This window comes from Camponotus vicinus, unplaced genomic scaffold, assembly GCF_025532165.1.
Source record: "Camponotus vicinus isolate PSW18456_S1 unplaced genomic scaffold, iyCamVici1.0 SCAF_3, whole genome shotgun sequence".
Classification (NCBI taxonomy): Eukaryota; Metazoa; Arthropoda; class Insecta; order Hymenoptera; family Formicidae; genus Camponotus; species Camponotus vicinus.
Genome location: NW_028141967.1, coordinates 13,850,065 through 13,870,454, shown reverse-complemented (window position 1 = coordinate 13,870,454; position 20,390 = coordinate 13,850,065). Strand labels below are relative to the sequence as shown.

The 20,390-nt window shown below is 29.6% G+C and overlaps 1 protein-coding gene across 3 annotated transcripts in view; it reads left to right on the top strand.

The window, feature by feature from the left end:
• Con (leucine rich repeat protein connectin) overlaps positions 1-20,390 on the top strand; it is a 259,030-nt gene that overhangs the window by 201,729 nt on the left and 36,911 nt on the right. For all 3 annotated transcript variants that reach the window (XM_083093605.1, XM_083093603.1, XM_083093604.1), the window contains one exon: positions 18,674-19,243. In XM_083093605.1, coding sequence (XP_082949731.1) covers positions 18,681-19,243 — 563 coding nt within the window. In that variant the 5' untranslated portion in view covers positions 18,674-18,680. The remainder of the gene's footprint in view (positions 1-18,673; positions 19,244-20,390) is intronic.

The window sequence follows — 20,390 nt, the reverse complement described above, 5'->3', positions numbered from 1 at the left end:
TCGGGGCTAGTAATAACTAAACGCATCTCATCAAGCTATTCATGCATCATGACTGTTAGTTAGAAAAGGAACCGACAATATTTGTTTTGAAATTATGCCTACAATCTATTATAAATTGCACTTAAAACTGTTAAACAGATGTGTGTGGACACAATTCTAAAATAATGTTGTCGGTTCCTTCTCAAAATTAACAGTCATAATTCATGAATAGCTTGATGAGATGCGTTTAGTTATTACTAGCCCCGAATGTGACCAATTTCATATGTTAAGGCATTATTGGCGCCTACTGTACATATTTCTTGAACCAACAATCATGATACACAAGTAACGAGATATTGATGATGTATCTAATTATTATTCACGAAAGTAGCTACCTTCAGGCAAAAGGCATTAATGATGCGAATGTACACAAAATATAGACATAATATATAAAATATAGACATACTTACGACAAGAATTGCTCAGTACTTAATTTTAAATCATTTTTTTATGGGAAAAAACTTCTAATGAAACAATAATATTGTATTTTCTATACGTTGCGTTATAGAAATTGATTTATATTTTTGCGTTCTCTGATCGAGACAGATTTCAATATCTCGTTCACTCATTAATTGCACTCACAAATCAAAAACAAGAACAGATATTTTAAAATTTTTGACTGCGATAGTTCAATGCAGATACATTTATTTCGCTAATTTTTTGTTCTTTGTTTTGAATTTATTTATTAAATTTGTACATAAATTTGTATATGTGTAACTTTATACAAAATTGTATAAAGTTGAGATTATTTATTAACATTATTAAAGTTATTAAAGTTATTGTTACTTCTTTTTTTAATAAGATATATTTTATTTATGAGCATAAGTGTAACTAGTAAATAAAAATGATGAATGAATCTTTATACAGGGTTTAGCAAAAGTGTGGAAACCCCTTAATATTTCGAAAAATACGCATTTTAAAAAAAAATTTTTCATACAAAAGTTATAGGGTTTTATGTGGCGCATTACACAGCAACATTATTATGACCTCGAATAGCGTTGTCAAGGTTATGTGAAGGTCACTTCCAACTTTTTAAATGGGACACCCTATATGCTTTTGCATATTCTTGTAGCTTATCTCGAGAGCTTTCCAAAACACTATAATTAAGTTAGTTTTCATTAAGTACTTTCCGAGTTATGAGGCTTCAAATCATTTCTTAATTTTACATAAACCATAAAATATCTTGTAAAATATTCATTTTTCGATTATCTTACCTTAATACTTTTATGTACAAAATAATGAGAGGAATCAATTGGTGTAAAGAAAAAACATAGTTGTTTTTAAGAAAAAATATGTAATTTGCAATTAACAATTACATATTTTTTCTTAAAAACAACTGTAGAATAAGATTAAGAGTACAATTGGGGATTAAATATTTATATCTTTTTGAATTAAACAAATTTCCATGTGAGATGTGAGAATTCCCGGAAGGCATCTATAGAAATAATATTTGTTTATGTATACACTATAACGGCTATTGCTATCTTCGAAATTGGACGTCAAAAATTACTTCTTGACAAGGAATTAATTATCAAATTATCATTTGTCTCATGATTAGCTATTCTTCTCTTCGATATATAAATCTGTCTAAATATATAGTAAAAAAGTGAATATTTACAAGAAAAATCACTTGATTTTGACAGTCTCGTATATTATTGTTTTAAAAATTGTAAAGATATCTCTCTGTGCATTATACAATAATAAAATAGTCATAAAGTGTTTGGTGTGCAAATTCTTTTTATATAAAGGAATTTTTTTGCATATCGTTTCTATAAGAAATATAAAACCTGAAAAAAAGCACAGAAAAGGCGTGAAAAATAAAATAATTACAAAAAAATAAAATAAATAAATAAAAATGTAAAAAATATATTGAAAAATAATTTAAAAAAATGAGAGAAATGGGGTAACTACTCATTGATTAAAAGCGATAATTCGATAAAAAGCAAGACAAGTTTATTTTATTAGGTCGCTATATTTGATCCGCCTATAATTCTTACATCGGATTTTCTTTCAGTAACATGAAAAATTCCTTATTATCCAAAATTCGAATAAACTCTAATACCGTAAATTTAAATGCAACGAGTTAATTATTCGTACTTATAAATACAAGAAATAGTTTTCACCCCTAAAAGTTGCACCGATAAAAAAATACGTGTCTGTTATTTTTAATCATTCTGCAAGTGTACTAATTGTAAGTTTCAATGAAATAGGCGAGTAACACAAAGGTAGGTTTACTTGTTAGCTTCTTATAATTTTTCTTATGATTTTTTACTCTTTTTGAAAATAAAAACTGATGACATTTCAACATCCAGCATCATATAACAAAGGAACTCAAGGATATTTCAAAGACAGTATTCCCGATAAATGTATTTCTAGCAATGACGATAATGTCTAAATGCATAATTGTAGATAGGGATTACTTCTCGAAGATAACAGTAGCCATTTAATAGTGCACAAGTAAATAAATATTTTTTTCTACAGATGTTTTTTGGAAGTTAAATTTCACACCTTGTAAATGGATGTTTTGCTTTACAGTAGAATAACTGATGACTAAATATGTTATTTATGTGCTGGACACGTACTTTGATAACTAATGAGAAAAAAAGAAAAAGAATAAGAAAAAAGGAAGAGAGAGGAAACCATCAGGAAAATTGAACAAAACTCAAATTGATCTCAAACTTGTGGATCCGTGGCTTTTCGTCGAAGCTTTCGCTTGCTGCTCTGACAATAATTAAATAAGTAGAGTTACAGCAAAGGAAAGTTCACGAAATTCGCAAATGCGCCGCGTGTACGCTAAAATCATTCAAGTTCTAAAAGTTCGCGAACAAATGTTATTGCGCGACAAAAGGATTGCTATGCAATATCATCTGCCATCACTATAAATTGTTATTTAGGTCATTATTTATGATACCGTCATTATTAAGATAAGATAATTTTAAATAAGAGTTTCGCAATTGAATTGTAAGAAAAGACGGTAGTGGAGGAAAATTATATAAGAACAAATTACGTTTTATTTTATATTCAGATTTACAGGGTGTCCCATTTTAAGTGTCCACCCCAAATATCTCTCTCATTTTTGATTTTAGAGAAAAATGGTTCAGACATATTTTGTATGGTTTCGAGGGGGCCATAAGATGGTACCATTGATTTGACCTTGAAGAGTCATTTGAAGGTTACGTGAAGGTCACTTCAATTTTTTTAAATGGAACACCCTATATATTTTTACACATTCTTATAGCTCATCTCGAGGGCATTCCAAAAAACACTATAATTAAGTTAGTTTTCATTAAGTACTTTTCGAGTTATGAAGCTTGAAATCATTTCTTAATTTTACATAAACCGTAAAATATCTTGTAAAACATTCATTTTTCGATTATCTTACCTTAATACTTTTATGCACAAAATAATGAGAGGAATCAATTAGTGTAAAGAAAATACATAGTTGTTTCGAAGAAAGAAAATGTAATTTGCAATTAACAATTACATTTTTTTTTTTCGAAACAACTATGTGTTTTCTTTACACCAATTGATTCCTTTCATTATTTTGTGCATAAAAGTATTAAGGTAAGATAATCGAAAAATGAATGTTTTACAAGATATTTTACGGTTTATGTAAAATTAAGAAATGATTTCAAGCTTCATAACTCGAAAAGTACTTAATGAAAACTAACTTAATTATAGTGTTTTTTGGAATGCCCTCGAGATGAGCTATAAGAATGTGTAAAAATATTTTCCCCTCTCTCGTAAAAAAAAAAAAAATTACAGGTGAGTGAGCGAATGAAAGAGAGAGAGAGAGAGAGAGAGAGAGAGAGAGAGAGAGAGAGAGAGAGAATGTATGTGTTCGCATGTGTGTCTGTATGTGTATAGCGACCAACTGATCGCAGCAGGCGCCCCGCGTAAGCACCCGCGTCTGACGGTGAATCGCGCTACCCTTGCCTGCCTCTTGTATCCGACCTGTCGTACGTTAACTACTTCCTTTAATAATTAAAAAACTAAGCTTCGGACGAAATTTTGCCAAAGGAAAAATCGTCTTAGAATTGATTCAAGAATGTGTCATTTCCAGGACAATGGGGTTATTTTGAATCACCCTGTATACATACACACACACATACCCACTCACGCATAACTGCTAAGATGTATTTTTCTTTCTTTATTTTTTTTTAATATATGTATTTTTAATTTAATGTATAATTTAATTATTTAACCCGTTCTCTTCCCTACATCCTGAGATCGCAGTAGGTCCCATCCTGCGTAACAAGGATTAAATTCCTTTACCGAAAGGGGACCACCGAACGAATAAGCTTAAACACGCAGCGTTAAAGAGACCTTCGGTCGCTGACATGTCAGGCCCTTCACATTCGTTCGACCCGATCCATACACACGCCCGAATAAAGTGTGTCACGGGGTAAGTTGCGTCCTTCCATACGGCCCATCCATTCCAGGGTCTGGACGTAACAGATGAATATCGACGAAAAATTATACATGCATTTGAAATGCAGATATTTTCACAGAGAAAGAAAATTATATATAACTTTTAAAAATTTAGAAAAATATCTTCCCTATTTTGACAGTTTCAAATTATCAAAAGAAAATGATATCCTATAAGAAATGATAATATAACATTTGTCAATCATTATAATGAAAATGATATAAGAAATAATATTAAATTATATTTAAATTTATACAATATTAATAAACTAAATAAGTGCAATTAAATCTATCTTCGATATTCAGAATTTTACATATTCATAAGTTTCATTTTAATTTTCAGTATCACATTAACAAAATTATTTTAAGTCGTACTAATATAATGCCTTACTTAATACATTTTATATAATTCTAATATTAAATATTTTTTAAAACTGCTTATCTTTTAAGATATTTAAGGATTCCGAGACTTTTTGCACGTCTCACATACACACACACACACACACACACACTCACACACAGACACGCGCGCGCGCATGCACACACAAGTATGTGTGTAAATTAATATACATATATTGAATTAGATTAAATAATATTTGTTAGATATACAGGGTGTTTCATTTTAATCGCCCCAGGCAAATATCTCGAAAAATATGGAAATTATGAAAAAATGTTTCGAACAAAAGTTGTATGGTTTCGAGGGGGCCATAAGATAGTAACATTGGTTTGACCTTGAACAGTCATTTGAAGGTCACATAAAGGTCACCTTAAATTTCTTAAATGAAACCTACTATTTGTCATTGCATATTCTTGTAGCTTATCTCCAGAGCTTTCCAAAACACTATAATTAAGTACCTTTTCGTTAAGTACTTTTTGAGTTATGAGGCTTGAAATAATTTCTTAATTTTACATAAACCGTAAAATATTTTGTAAAATATTCATTTTTCGATTATCTTACCTTAATACTTTTACGTACAAAATAATGAGAGAAATCAATTGGTGTAAAGAAAACACATAGTTGTTTTTAAGAAAAAATATGGAATTGTTAATTGCAAATTACATATTTCTTCTTCAAAACAACTATGTGTTTTCTTTACACCAATTGATTCCTCTCATTATTTTGTACGTAAAAGTATTAAGGTAAGATAATCGAAAAATGAATATTTTACAAAATATTTTACGGTTTATGTAAAATTAAGAAATTATTTCAAGCCTCATAACTCAAAAAGTACTTAACGAAAAGGTACTTAATTATAGTGTTTTGGAAAGCTCTGGAGATAAGCTACAAGAATATGCAATGACAAATAGTAGGTTCCATTTAAGAAATTTAAGGTGACCTTTATGTGACCTTCAAATGACTGTTCAAGGTCAAACCAATGTTACTATCTTATGGCCCCCTCGAAACCATACAACTTTTGTTCGAAACATTTTTTTATAATTTCCATATTTTTCGAGATATTTGCCTGGGGCGATTAAAATGAAACACCCTGTATATATATATATACAGGGTGACCCATTTTAACTTAGGCAGCCAAATAACTCGAAAAATAAGCAAGATAGAGAAAAATGTTTTAGACAAAAGTTGTATGGTTTCGAGGGGGCCATAAGATGGTATCATTGGTTTGACCTTGAAGAGTCATTTTAAGGTCACGTGAAGGTCACTTCAATTTTTTTAAATGGAACACCCTATATATTTTTGCACACTCTTGTAGCTTATCTCGAGAGCTTTCCAAAACACTATCATTAAGTACCTTTCCGTTAAGTACTTTTTGAGTTATGATGCTTGAAATAATTTCTTAATTTTACATAAACCGTAAAATATCTTGTAAAATATTCATTTTTCGATTATCTTACCTTAATACTTTTATGCACAAAATAATGAGAGGAATCAATTAGTGTAAAGAAAATACATAGTTGTTTCGAAGAAAGAAAATGTAATTTGCAATTAACAATTACATTTTTTTTTTTCGAAACAACTATGTGTTTTCTTTACACCAATTGATTCCTCTCATTATTTTGTGCATAAAAGTATTAAGGTAAGATAATCGAAAAATGAATATTTTACAAGATATTTTACGGTTTATGTAAAATTAAGAAATTATTTCAAGCCTCATAACTCAAAAAGTACTTAACGAAAATGTACTTAATTATAGTGTTTTGGAAAGCTCTCGAGATGAGCTACAAGAATGTACAAAAATATATAGGATGTTCCATTTAAAAAAATTGAAGTGACCTTCACGTGACCTTCAAATGACTCTTCAAGGTCAAACCAATGATACCATCTTATGGCCCCCTCGAAACCATACAACTTTTGTCTAATACATTTTTCTCTATCTTGCTTATTTTTCGAGTTATTTGGCTGCCTAAGTTAAAATGGGTCACCCTGTATATATATATATATATATAATTTTTTAAATTAAATGCTAATAATATATGATCTTGTTCTTTCGAAGTAAAGAAATATTTCCTTTTCTCGCTGAAATTTTCATTTACACATATGTTACTCTTTCTGTCAAATTAGCAGAGAAAGTTACGATAAATTATTTTCCTAGCGTTGTTTTTAAATATAAAGCTGTAACACAGTTCTTATTGTTAGTATAAAACATGTTTTACTGACATCAATGTAATCGATATTTCGATGTTTCATGCTATGTAATTCATCAGAGTTTATGAAATATTCGTTTTGATAAAATAAGAATAGATAAAACAGATAGAAATGTTTTTTCTCAACATGAATGGTCTATAATTCGGTCATCCTGATCGAATATTTATTTCTGAAATGCGTCAATTCTGCTTCCCTTGGAATGATCATATCTTCCTTTTTCGGTTCACCTAGAACCCTCAGGGCACATTGATTCATCCCATTTCAAATCTATAAGTCTTTCTCGAGCAAAGGAAAGATATCGGAGTCCTACTATGGTTCAATTTCAAGATCTCTTTCTCAGCCACTACTGAGTGAGTCATTTCGTCGTCTGTACCATCGTATTCTTTCTATTCGCTTACATATTTTTCCTTGATGCCTACAACAACATTATTATCTTGCAAAAACAAGATATCAGTCTCAGTTAAACATCGGTTGAGGATAGGATGGGTTTTCTTTTGTTTCAACTGTTTATTTAAACTCGATTTGTTCTTTCTCTTTTATATTGTTTCCTATTTTCAACAATTATTTAATCATTATGAACGGGAGAAAAGTCTGCAAGGATTATAGCATTATTTCAATATTGCATCTCACTCTGTCTGTATTTCCTGCACTCATCAGTCTCATTTAAATGATCAATTTACAGATTGGAATTCGTTTATAACGTATCACCGAATACAAAAATTCCACCTTTCTCGGTAGCTTTAAAAAGATGATACGTTCAGAATTTATTAATTTCTATAAGGAAATGTGTGAAATGTGTGAAATGTGTAAAATGTGTGAAATGTGTGAAATGTGTATCAGATTGACAAACCTAAATTTGACATTCAATATTTGTCAAATAAAATTGATCAACTTGAAAATAAGTTAAGTGGATTTCAATTGGCTTCTGCGCTAGAAGAGAATATTATTGAAGAAAGAAAGAGAAAGAAAGAGAAAAGATAAATCTCATTTTTTATCTGGACGAAGGAGATAATTGTGTTAATGCCAATCTTATTAAGAATATTATCCAAAAATCCAGCCTAATGAGATTCCTATTATCAAAAGACACTTAGTAATTACAAGATAGTATTTCGCGCTAAGTAACGCGCAACAAATATCGCACGCAGCAGCAGTGAGGCACTTCTCTATCTATGCGAGTCGCCCAGTTGGGAGCATCTCAGATATTGAATTCTCAATAACGGTTAGGCCGATTGATTCTTATTAAGCTTAATCGATAGCTTGAATCTGAATTATGTAATGAAAATGTCTTTATTTTTCCTCTATGCTATTAAGTACCAAGATATTATGATAAGAAGCTTAATATAAAAATTTCCTTCTAATAGACGTCATTATCATCATTATTAACGTCCGACAGAATTATATTTCTACATTGAATTTACTCAACACAAGATGATGTTAGTGTCGATGAAATGTATGATAGTAATCCATCTAATAATAAATTGTATAGCGCTAATTGTATTGATATGTAAAATATTTATTTAAAACGTGGAACAATAATAAAAACATTTTTGTCGTATAAATCTGTTATCAAATAAGTCTAGTAGAATTAATACAACATACACAGCGAGAGAAAGAGAGAAAGAGAGGGAGAGAGAGAGAGAGGGCGAGAGAATGCATATATATATGTATGCGTAAGATAATATGTACAATCGTATACACACAATCTACATACACACAATTATACACACAATACTATTTTCGACATATTATACCACACCGACTATGTATCTAAAGATACGTATAAGCTTATTTGCATATCCTTGTATCATCGCACTATATTATCATTATGTAAATAGAATATGTTGTAAATCGCGTATCTGAAAAGAGCGAAACACGTTAGCATATTTCCTTAATCATATCCGCAATTTGATATATAATTTACAACACATCTCACATTTATCATGTGATGCCTTTTCGAACTTGAGGAAATTGTTATAATGACTTTTATATTTAAAGGTGGTAAGAAGTTAGTTTCTAACTTTAGGCTCGTAAGCAAAGTCTAGTGCCAAAAATATTTGAAAATATTATTGCTGGCGAATTATTATCATTATTTAAGAATATAGTAATTAATGAATAGCATGATTATAATAATTAATGAACAGAATGATTTTGTGTGTGTGGTGTGTGTGTGTCACTAGTCATTCATTTTTAAGTAATTATTTGTATGTTATACATATTTTGATTTTATAAATACATTTACCGAAGAAAGCTCCCAAGTCGATATCACCAACTTCAAAAAAGTTTATACCAGTGCTGATCATACTCTGTTGTTAAATAAATTATATACATTTAGCAATTATCGGCAAAGCTGATTTGAAATGGATTTCAAGTTTTATTACAAATTGTTAAATTAAAAAATTGCTTTTTCAGAATCACGAATATTATCTAAAGTGTATTTCAAAGTTTACACTTGAATCCGGCCTTATTTAACTTGTTTATTAATGATATTAAAGATGTCTTCAAATATGTAAGTTTCCGCTATGTGCAGATAATCTAAACATTTTTCACGGGATTGATAACATTGATGATGATTCTTACATGATTTCTTTTATTATTTTAATTCTTGAATTAAAGCAAATAATTTGTATTTCAGTCTATATGTACATATATATACACATATAACGATATAATTAAACAAACTTCTGCGTAGCCATAATCATGGCTATGGAAAATATTATTTAATTATAAAATTATATATTAGATAATAATTATATATTAAATACATTTTTATACATTGGAAATAATGTAATCGACCAAAACTAGCCAGAATTTTTGTTTATTAATTACGACGTTTCGACCATATGGTTGTGGTCCTTTTCAAGTATATACTGGAATATGAAATTACAAATTAGATTTTCAACGGTTTGAATAAACAGAATACCCACGAATTAAATGTGAACAATATGAGTACATACAGATCAAGTAATGGATATAAATCATAGTATTGTAAACTGCACAAGTCACATTTGCAAGATCATTACATCTTACTAAATTTAAAATCAAGAGATAAAAACGATGTGTCAGTGTGAGACTTCGTCAACGAACTGAATGTGTTAAATCAAAAATAATAACGAACTACACGACCTTTATTATTTTGTCGTAGATGTTATTTAAACTATCCGTGTCTTTCTGTAGATTGATTAAATTGTTGAATTTCTTTATAAAAAACATTTCAGCAATTTCTCTCTTTCGTACATATTTTTCATTGTGTAAAATATTAGGTTTCGACCAGTCAAATTCATGTCCAGATTCCAATCTATGTTTACTTATGACGGAATGATTTGTTTCATGTAATTTTATATTACTAAAATGTTCTTTCACACGAGTACGTAGATGTTTTTTTGTTTGCCCAATATATGACACATTACAATTTTTGCAATTTAATTTATATACAACATTTGTTTTATCGTTATTATGTAAAATATCCTTACCGCATTTTATTAAAGTATTTAGTTTCTTAGTTATTTTATAGACGACATTAAAGCCACTACCTCGTAGTAGACGGCACAAGTCATGACTCACGTTTTCCACATATGGTAATGAAATAAAAGATGTCCTGTCAAAACGTGTAATATTTGCGTCAAGAGTATTGTTATGGTCGCGATTATTTAAAAAATTGATTCTTTTTTGTATGTGTCGTTTTATGATATGTTCAGGGAAACAGTTATTAAGTAAGATGTCATGTACTAACTCAATATTTCTTTGATGGAAAACGTCATTCAATAATAAAATTGCATGGTCAACCAAATTGTAAATTGTAAACTTTACATTACCGATACAACACGACCGAAAAAATGATCGTATTAATTATGTGTTGGATGTTGTTAAAAATTTCGAGGTGAACTGCAATATTTTCCCCACAGATTTCACTGAAACAACTAGAATTTCCGTCGCCAACGCACTTCAAAAATTCTTATGTGAGAAAAAGCATATTAATTTTTTGGATAGATATATCCTCAACTCGTTTTCAATCTCCAAAAAATATTTACGCGAGAATAACAACGATATTATGGTCACGAGAGCTGATAAGGGTCAGACTACTGTCGTTATGGATAAGAAGGATTATTTTGAAAAAATGGATTTATTATTGAATGACCAATTTACATATAAGGAATTGAAGAAAGATCCTTTAAAATTGTTAACTAACAAGATAAACGAGTTAGTCAAATCCTGGCGTAAAAATAATCTGATTAACGAAACGACTTATAAATATTTAAATTGTACTAATGGGAACTTACCACGTTGTTACGGTCTGCCGAAGATTCATAAGGACGGTTTTCCGTTAAGAATTATAGTATCCGCACTTGGGAGTCCGGTATACAATATCTCGAGTTATATCCACGATATTTTATATAATTCAATCAAGAAACCAAATTCATATGTTAAGGATGGTTGGTCCTTTGTCACAAATATTAAGAATACGGTTATTAATGACGATAATATTATGATATCGTTGGATGTTAGTTCATTATTCACAAATATTCCCAAAGACTTGGTCTTAAATGCCATTAGAAAACGATGGGATGATATTGCGAAGAACACAAAATTTAATTTATCTCAGTTTTTATATGCAATAGAAGTGATTCTGGATTCAACTTGCTTTGCCTTTGATGGACGTTTTTATGAACAAATCTTCGGCACCCCAATGGGCTCCCCGTTATCACCAGTCTTAGCAGATATGGTGATGGATGATTTGGAGACACAATGTTTAAATTCACTGAATTTTACTGTTCCCATTTATTATAGATTTGTAGACGATGTTTTTGCCATAGTACCACGTACAAAAATGGACGAGATTTTAACGATTTTCAATAATTACCACCAACGCTTGAAATTCACTTATGAAATTGAAGTTAGTTCGTCTATTAGTTTTTTAAATGTAACTGTCATTCGGTCTGACAACAGACTTATTATTAATTGGTACAGGAAACCTACATGGTCCGGGAGATATATAAATTACTATTCAAACCATCCGTTGAAATACAAAATTAATACCATTTACAATTTGATTGACCATGCAATTTTATTATCGAATGACGTTTTCCATCAAAGAAATATTGAGTTAGTACATGACATCTTACTTAATAACTGTTTCCCTGAACATATCATAAAATGACACATACAAAAAAGAATCAATTTTTTAAATAATCGCGACCACAATAATACTCTTGACGCAAATATTACACGTTTTGACAGGACATCTTTTATTTCATTACCATATGTGGAAAACGTGAGTCATGACTTGTGCCGTCTACTACGAGGTAGTGGCTTTAATGTCGTCTATAAAATAACTAAGAAACTAAATACTTTAATAAAACACGGTAAGGATATTTTACATAATAACGATAAAACAAATGTTGTATATAAATTAAATTGCAAAAATTATAATGTGTCATATATTGGGCAAACAAAAAGACATCTACGTACTCGTGTGAAAGAGCATTTTAGTAATATAAAATTACATGAAACAAATCATTCCGTCATAAGTAAACATAGATTGGAATCTGGACATGAATTTGACTGGTCGAAACCTAATATTTTACACAATGAAAAAGATGTACGAAAGAGAGAAATTGCTGAAATGTTTTTTATAAAGTAATTCAACAATTTAATCAACCTACAGAAAGACACGGATAGTTTAAATAACATCTACGACAAAATAATAAAGGTCGTGTAGTTTGTTATTATTTTTGATTTAACACATTCAGTTCGTTGACGAAGTCTCACACTGACACATCGTTTTTATCTCTTGATTTTAAATTTAGTAAGATGTAATGATCTTGCAAATGTGACTTGTGCAGTTTACAATACTATGATTTATATCCATCACTTGATCTGTATGTACTCATATTGTTCACATTTAATTCGTGGGTATTCTGTTTATTCAAACCGTTGAAAATCTAATTTGTAATTTCATATTCCAGTATATACTTGAAAAGGACCACAACCATATGGTCGAAACGTCGTAATTAATAAACAAAAATTCTGGCTAGTTTTGGTCGATTACATTATTTCCAATGATCCTTTGATTAATTGACTAGCGATATTAAATAATTTATGAATTTTTATACATATAATTATATACATTTTTATATATCTAGATACATTTAATGTTTCAAATAAAATCTTTAGTCTAGCCATAATTATGGCTATGTAGAAATTTATATATTTGTCTGCTTTATAAATATATATAATATTACGTAAAAAAATTATTTACTTATATAATCTTAAACAAAATCTTTATGATCTGATAATATCGCAGTTTTACATCATTTTTGAATGTCTCACAATATTGTAACATTATTAATGGATTTAGAAAAATTAAAGAATTGCAGCCACCACACAAGCTTTTCCATGTTACATTAAGTACTGCAAACTAGGTTCATATATAACGTTAAACTTCAGTCACAAAGAAAATAATAATGTAACAAAAACGTGACGCAATGTATAAGCTTTATGCGTTGACTATAGTTTAGAGTTATATTTGAGTTAAAGTTTATGGTCAGTATTAAATATAATATGTTACAGAAAAGTTTGTGTGGTGGCCTTTAGAGTCTGGTGACCAGCAGATATAAATATCTTCAATATGTCCTCTCGATACTTTCTAGGAATTTATTGTTCTTTATTTATATTATCAAATATTAATCATCTTAAAATAAATCATCTTAAAGGTGGAAAAGATCTCATTCCTCTCTCTTCTTGACTTTCTATAAAATGATAACTGATTTTGTTTATCAATATACAAGATAATATCCATATATTAAAACAGATTGAAAGTTTTATAATATTTATTATCTTTTGATGATGTCTAAGTATACTACCCCAGGTAGCACATATTCGTTTCAAAAACGTTTCACAAATGTTTCTTCGAAACGTTTTATAACCGACTCTTGAAAACGTTTATGATTGGTTAAAATGTCCACTTGAAGAACGTTAAGAGATACGTTTCTTTTCTAATAAAAAAAAACGTTAAAAAAATGTTTAAAATACGTTCAAAATACATTTTTTCTTTTATTCGTTAAACGTTTGGTTTTTATGGAATTAATAAAGAATGCATTCATACACACTCTCTAAAAATGAATCAGTATATTATCACTGAAAACAGTAAACAGAGTTACTGATATACAGTTGATATGCAGTTATAAGTTATTATAGCACTGTAAATCAATAATATTTCACTAAAAGAATTAATATTGACTGTTTTAATTAGTAATATTAATTTATCTACTTCGTATAAAATTAAAAATTTTATTTATATTTACATGCATATTAGAACATGAATGTTAAATAGATGATGATTTATTTTACATCTTTAATATTTAATGAACAGATCATTTTCGTTTATTCGCCGGACATGTCCGACTTATAAAATCGATTTAATATCAGAAATTCCTCTATTGAGATTGTATCAGAAATTAAATCGAAGTGATACTTTTAATTTTATCTGTCGTCTTTTGCAAGCTTTATATAATCCTCATGACTATAACTTAAGTACGAGAAAAATAGCGCACCGTAGCGGTAAACAAACGAACTAGCGATTACTGATTTTGCGGTGAAATTTTACTTCCACTGACTATAATTAATGAGATATAAGATAAAGTAACAAAAAAGAAGCGTTTCTACTAGAGATCAATGAAATACTGATTCTTAGTGATTTTATTCATATATTTGTAAATAGAAATTAATATAGTTTTCATAATAATTATATATATATATATATATATATATATATATATATATTTATATATATATATATATATATATATATATATATATATATATATATACAGGGTGTCCCTGAATGGTCTGTACAAACTTTGTGGATAAGTTTCAGGGACCTAACCTAAACAAGCAGAAAATGTCCCATAATGGGGTCGGAAACGCTTGCTTCTGGAGTTACGACGGTTCGAAGTTTTCCTGCAATAGCTGCAGAAATTATCACGTCAAATCGCATAGGTGTTACAAAACTGTGTTTATTTATTTCCTCGGTTTTGCCACGGACATAACAGGACAGTACACGTGCTATAGCAAATGCTCGAAATGGCCTCCGTTAGATTCCAAGGAAGCCTGCGCACCTCGCCGCATTGTCTGGCGAACCCGTTGGAAAATTCGGCGCATTTCGAGCATTTGCTATAGCAAGTGTATTGTCCTGTTATGTCCGTGGCAAAACCGAGGAAATAAATAAACACAGTTTTGTAACACCTATGCGATTTGACGTGATAATTTCTCCAGCTATTGCAGGAAAACTTCGAATCGTCATAACTCCAGAAGCAAGCGTTTCCGACCCCATGTTTATGGGACATTTTCTGCTTGTTTAGGTCCCTGGAACTTATTCACAAAGTTTGTACAGACCATTCAGGGACACCCTGTATATATATATATATATATATATATATATATATATATACAGGGTGTTTCATTTTAATCCGACCAGTCGAATATCTCGAAAACCAAGCCCGGGAGAGAAAAATATTTCAGACAAAAGTTGTTTGGTTTCGAGGGGGCCATAAGATGGTGACAATGATTTGACCTTGAACAGTCATTTGAAGGTCACATAAAGGTCACCTTAAATTTCTTAAATAGAATACCCTATATATTTTTGCACATTCTTGTAGCTGACATCGAGAGCTTTCCAAAATACTATAATTAAGTACCTTTTCGTTAAGTACTTTTTGAGTTATGAGGCTTGAAATAATTTCTTAATTCTACATAAACCGTAAAATATCTAGTAAAATATTCATTTTTCGATTATCTTACCTTAATACTTTTACGTACAAAATAATGAGAGGAATCAATTGGTGTAAAGAAAACACATAGTTGTTTTGAAGAAAAAATATGTAATTTGCAATTAACAATTCCATATTTTTTCTTAAAAACAACTATGTGTTTTTTTTACACCAATTGATTCCTCTCATTATTTTGTACATAAAAGTATTAAGGTAAGATAATCGAAAAGTGAATATTTTACAAGATATTTTACGGTTTATGTAAAATTAAGAAATTATTTCAACCCTCATAACTCAAAAAGTACTTAACGAAAAGGTACTTAATGATAGTGTTTTGGAAAGCTCTCGAGATAAGCTACAAGAGTGTGCAAAAATATATAGGGTGTTCCATTTAAAAAAATTGAAGTGACCTTCACGTGACCTTAAAATGACTCTTCAAGGTCAAACCAATGATACCATCTTATGGCCCCCTCGAAACCAAACAACTTTTGTCTGAAATATTTTTCTCTCCCGGACTTGGTTTTCGAGATATTCGACTGGTCGGATTAAAATGAAACACCCTGTGTATATATATATATATATATATATATATATATATATATATATATATACAGGGTGATTCATATAAAGTGACCGATGTGAATATTAGCTAAAATTGAAGAGCTATGAAAAAATTTTTATACCAAAAGATGTTTGACATAGAGGGGGACATCGTATGGTACAAACAATATTTTTATAGATGAAGGCATTAAGGAGATTTCAAGATCAACTTAATTTTTTTAAATGGAACTCCCTATTTTTTATTACATATTCTTGTAGCTCATCTTGAGAGCTCTCTAAAACACTATAATTAAGTTAGTTTTCATTAAGTACTTTCCGAGTTATGAGGCTTGAAATCATTTCTTAATTTTACATAAACCGTAAAATATCTTGTAAAATATTCATTTTTCGATTATCTTACCTTAATACTTTTACGTACAAAATAATGAGAGGAATCAATTGGTGTAAAGAAAACACAATTATTTTTAAGAAAAAATATGTAATTGTTAATTGCAAGTTACATATTTTTTCTTCGAAACAACTATATGTTTTCTTTACACCAATTGATTCCTCTCATTATTTTGTACGTAAAAGTATTAAATTTAAGGTAAGATAATCGAAAAATGAATATTTTACAAGATATTTTACGGTTTATGTAAAATTAAGAAATGACTTCAAGCCTCATAACTCGGAAAGTACTTAATGAAAACTAACTTAATTATAGTGTTTTAGAAAGCTCTCGAGATGAGCTACAAGAATATGTAATAAAAAATAGGGGGTTCCGTTTAAAAAAATTAAGTTGATCTTGAAATCTCTTTAATGCCTTCATCTTTAAAAATATCATTTGTACCATACGATGTCCCCCTCTGTGTGACCAAACATCTTTTGGTATAAAAATTTTTTCATAGCTCTTCAACTTTAGCTAATATTCACATCGGTCACTTTATATGAATCACCCTGTATATATATGTATGTATGTATATGTATATGTATGTGCATATGTATATATAGTTTAAAATTAATTTGAAATTAATAAAAATTAGTTTTTATTTTGTCTATAGAAACGTGAAAAATACATTTCCTTAACTAGGGTTTTAAAAGCGTTTCTATAGGAACGTTTCTTATTAATGCTTTACGGTTAAAAAATATTGGATACGTTTAAGAAACGTATATAAAACGTCGTGTGCTACCTGGGACAATATTCACAATAACTCCACACTTGGTTGTTGTTAAGCGCCAAATCTGTGCTTAAATATAATAACCTAACTGCTCAATGTCATTTCTCTTCCTTGTTACGCCAGAAAGAAATTTTTATATACTTGGCGACGCTATTGCATGCCACGTGATTTACTTCAATCAAAAAAGATGTACTTATATGTATATAATTATTTTCCAGATTTTTCTTTTTTGATAACTGATTCTATTCGAAACTTAAGTGTAGTATTTTGTACAGATTTACAGATATTTTTGTACAGATTTTTTTGGTAAACATAATTCAATAAATAAAAATAAATAAATATTTATAATAGTGATTCGCCTCCCAAAAATCGCTTAAAGGGAAGTCATTATAGTGATGTATAGTATGCAAAAAATTAAAATGGAAAAGATTTAATTGATTATTCATTATTTTCAACTTTTAAAGAATCCTTGAGATGTATGTGTATTAAAGTCCTTTCATGGATATACGATTATATATTTATTAGAGAAAGCACAATATTCGATTATAAAGTAACTTTTATGTACATTAAAACTGTCATCTATTGATGCAGCAATGGATCCATGTCTTTTTTTACATATGGATGAGAATAAAAAATATTTCTCTCTAAAGAGCATTTTTGTAATGGAGAAATAATATGCCATTACGTATCGACGTATCGACGCTTGTAATGAAGCTGTCGAACAAACTTTCTATGATATAAAATCGAAGGTTGGCACGTTACATCGACTTTAAATATGTATAACGCGGAAATCAATCCTTAACGAGTCGTTTTGCTGCTTCGACAGTAATCGGTCGTTCATTATTCGCACTTAAATCTGTTCGGGAAATTAATAGCGATGAAGAAATGCATATATATTATTATATTTAGAGACCAAATCTGCTACAAATAGAGAAAAATGTACAATGAAACTTTATATATTGAGTTATTGCAAACTATTTTATATATGAGAAATCAAACAACAGTTAGTAATAAATATTATAATTTAAATCTTCTAATATATAATCTCTAATATAATAATTAATGAATTACAGTTTGGCATAATATTCACAAGCAAAACTTTTCATTTTTTGTTTCAGAATCATAATGCGCCAATTTGTCTATACTTCTATCATTCTTCAGCTAATGCTGACAATTTTACTTGCATTGTCAAGTCAGGCAGTGACGAGGCAGTTACGCGGCAAAAAAAAGATTATTGCCAAAGAGACAAAAGAGTCAAAACAGATAAATATCTGTGACATTCAGGTTCAGCAGGCGCCGATGTACTGCTACTGCAATAATAACGATCTACAAAATGCTACGAATGCCAATTGTTGGGTGATGAGTAAGCTCGAACGTAACGATCCCATGTGGAATTACTTTACGTCACAGATCCATCTGAAAGAACTGACATTTACGGTGCGCCAAACCGACAGCCTCGACCATGTGCCTATTCAACTGCTGCATCAATTGAAGAATTTGCACACCGTTGTAATCCAGTATGCAAAGTTTCATGAGATCGTCGAGCACACTTTTAATAATCTTATCGGTATCGTCAAGATCAATCTCAATCGCAACACGATCGTCACGCTACACAAAAACGCCTTCGAGAACATGCGGAATCTCACCGTCATCAATCTCGATGAAAATCGCATTTCCGAGATTAATAGGTATGAATAGTTAACAGTTAATAATTAATCAACAAAATTATTAACATAAGTAATTATTAGAGTAAATAGTTGGATTGACAAAGTCAATCCTAACGATTTTGATCGTGACGTATTTCATCAAAGTCATGACTTTGAATAACTTCATAAGTCGTTTTTTGTTTATTACATTTATTTAGAGCCTTTTTTACTGGGTGTAGAAAAATTTCAAAAATCGAGAAACGATTGTATAGATAAAAAAGAACCTCACATGAATTTGCTCGCATGAATTTGCAAGATCTATTCCGGTTCTTTGATACTTTTGGTGTGAAGTCTATAATTATGTAATTCTATGTACATTTCCATGCAAAACGAAATCCACTTATTCCTCGCTGCTTTCAAAATAAAGCTATAATTATACAGCTCCACATAAGTTTGTAACTTTCCAATATTTAGTATTTGTAACTTTTCGCTATATTAGAGGTCTACTTTTGTCTACATTTACTTTGCTTTGTATTAAAAGTTGCAAATGTGGAGTCTTATGATTACAGACTTACGATTATAGACTTTGTTTCACACTAAGAGTGTGAAGTAGACTTTGCTCAACCTATAGAAAGTTGTAAAATTATAAACCTTATTTTGTATAGAAAACACCGGTAACAAAATAAATCTAATTTTTCGTATAAAGTTGTAAATTGTGAAATTTCTTTCTTCTTTATATATTTACTTTTTATTTTCAATTCTTAAGATTACTAAACAATTTGTATAAAACTTGTGTATCCGTTTTATGTATATGTAGCAATTTCAATGGAATATAAGTTCAATATGAAATTTTTCATTATTAGTTTACGTTTGAATCTCCCTTTGTATGAATTTTCATTTGTTAATTACTCTTTAATAAATCACAAGCTAAAACCATTTAAAGAAAAGATAAAATTTTACTCATGATCACACACACACACACACACACACACACACACACACACACACACACACACACACACACACACGACACATGTCAAAGTTAAGTCATTAGGGGGGCCGGCTCCAAAAAATCGAAATTTAATTTATGTAGCAGATATATATAGCCATTATTTAGATCAATTTTTATTTTGTTATTCAGACAAATATTTATTTATTATTCGTATTGTTTATTAATTTTATCATTGGT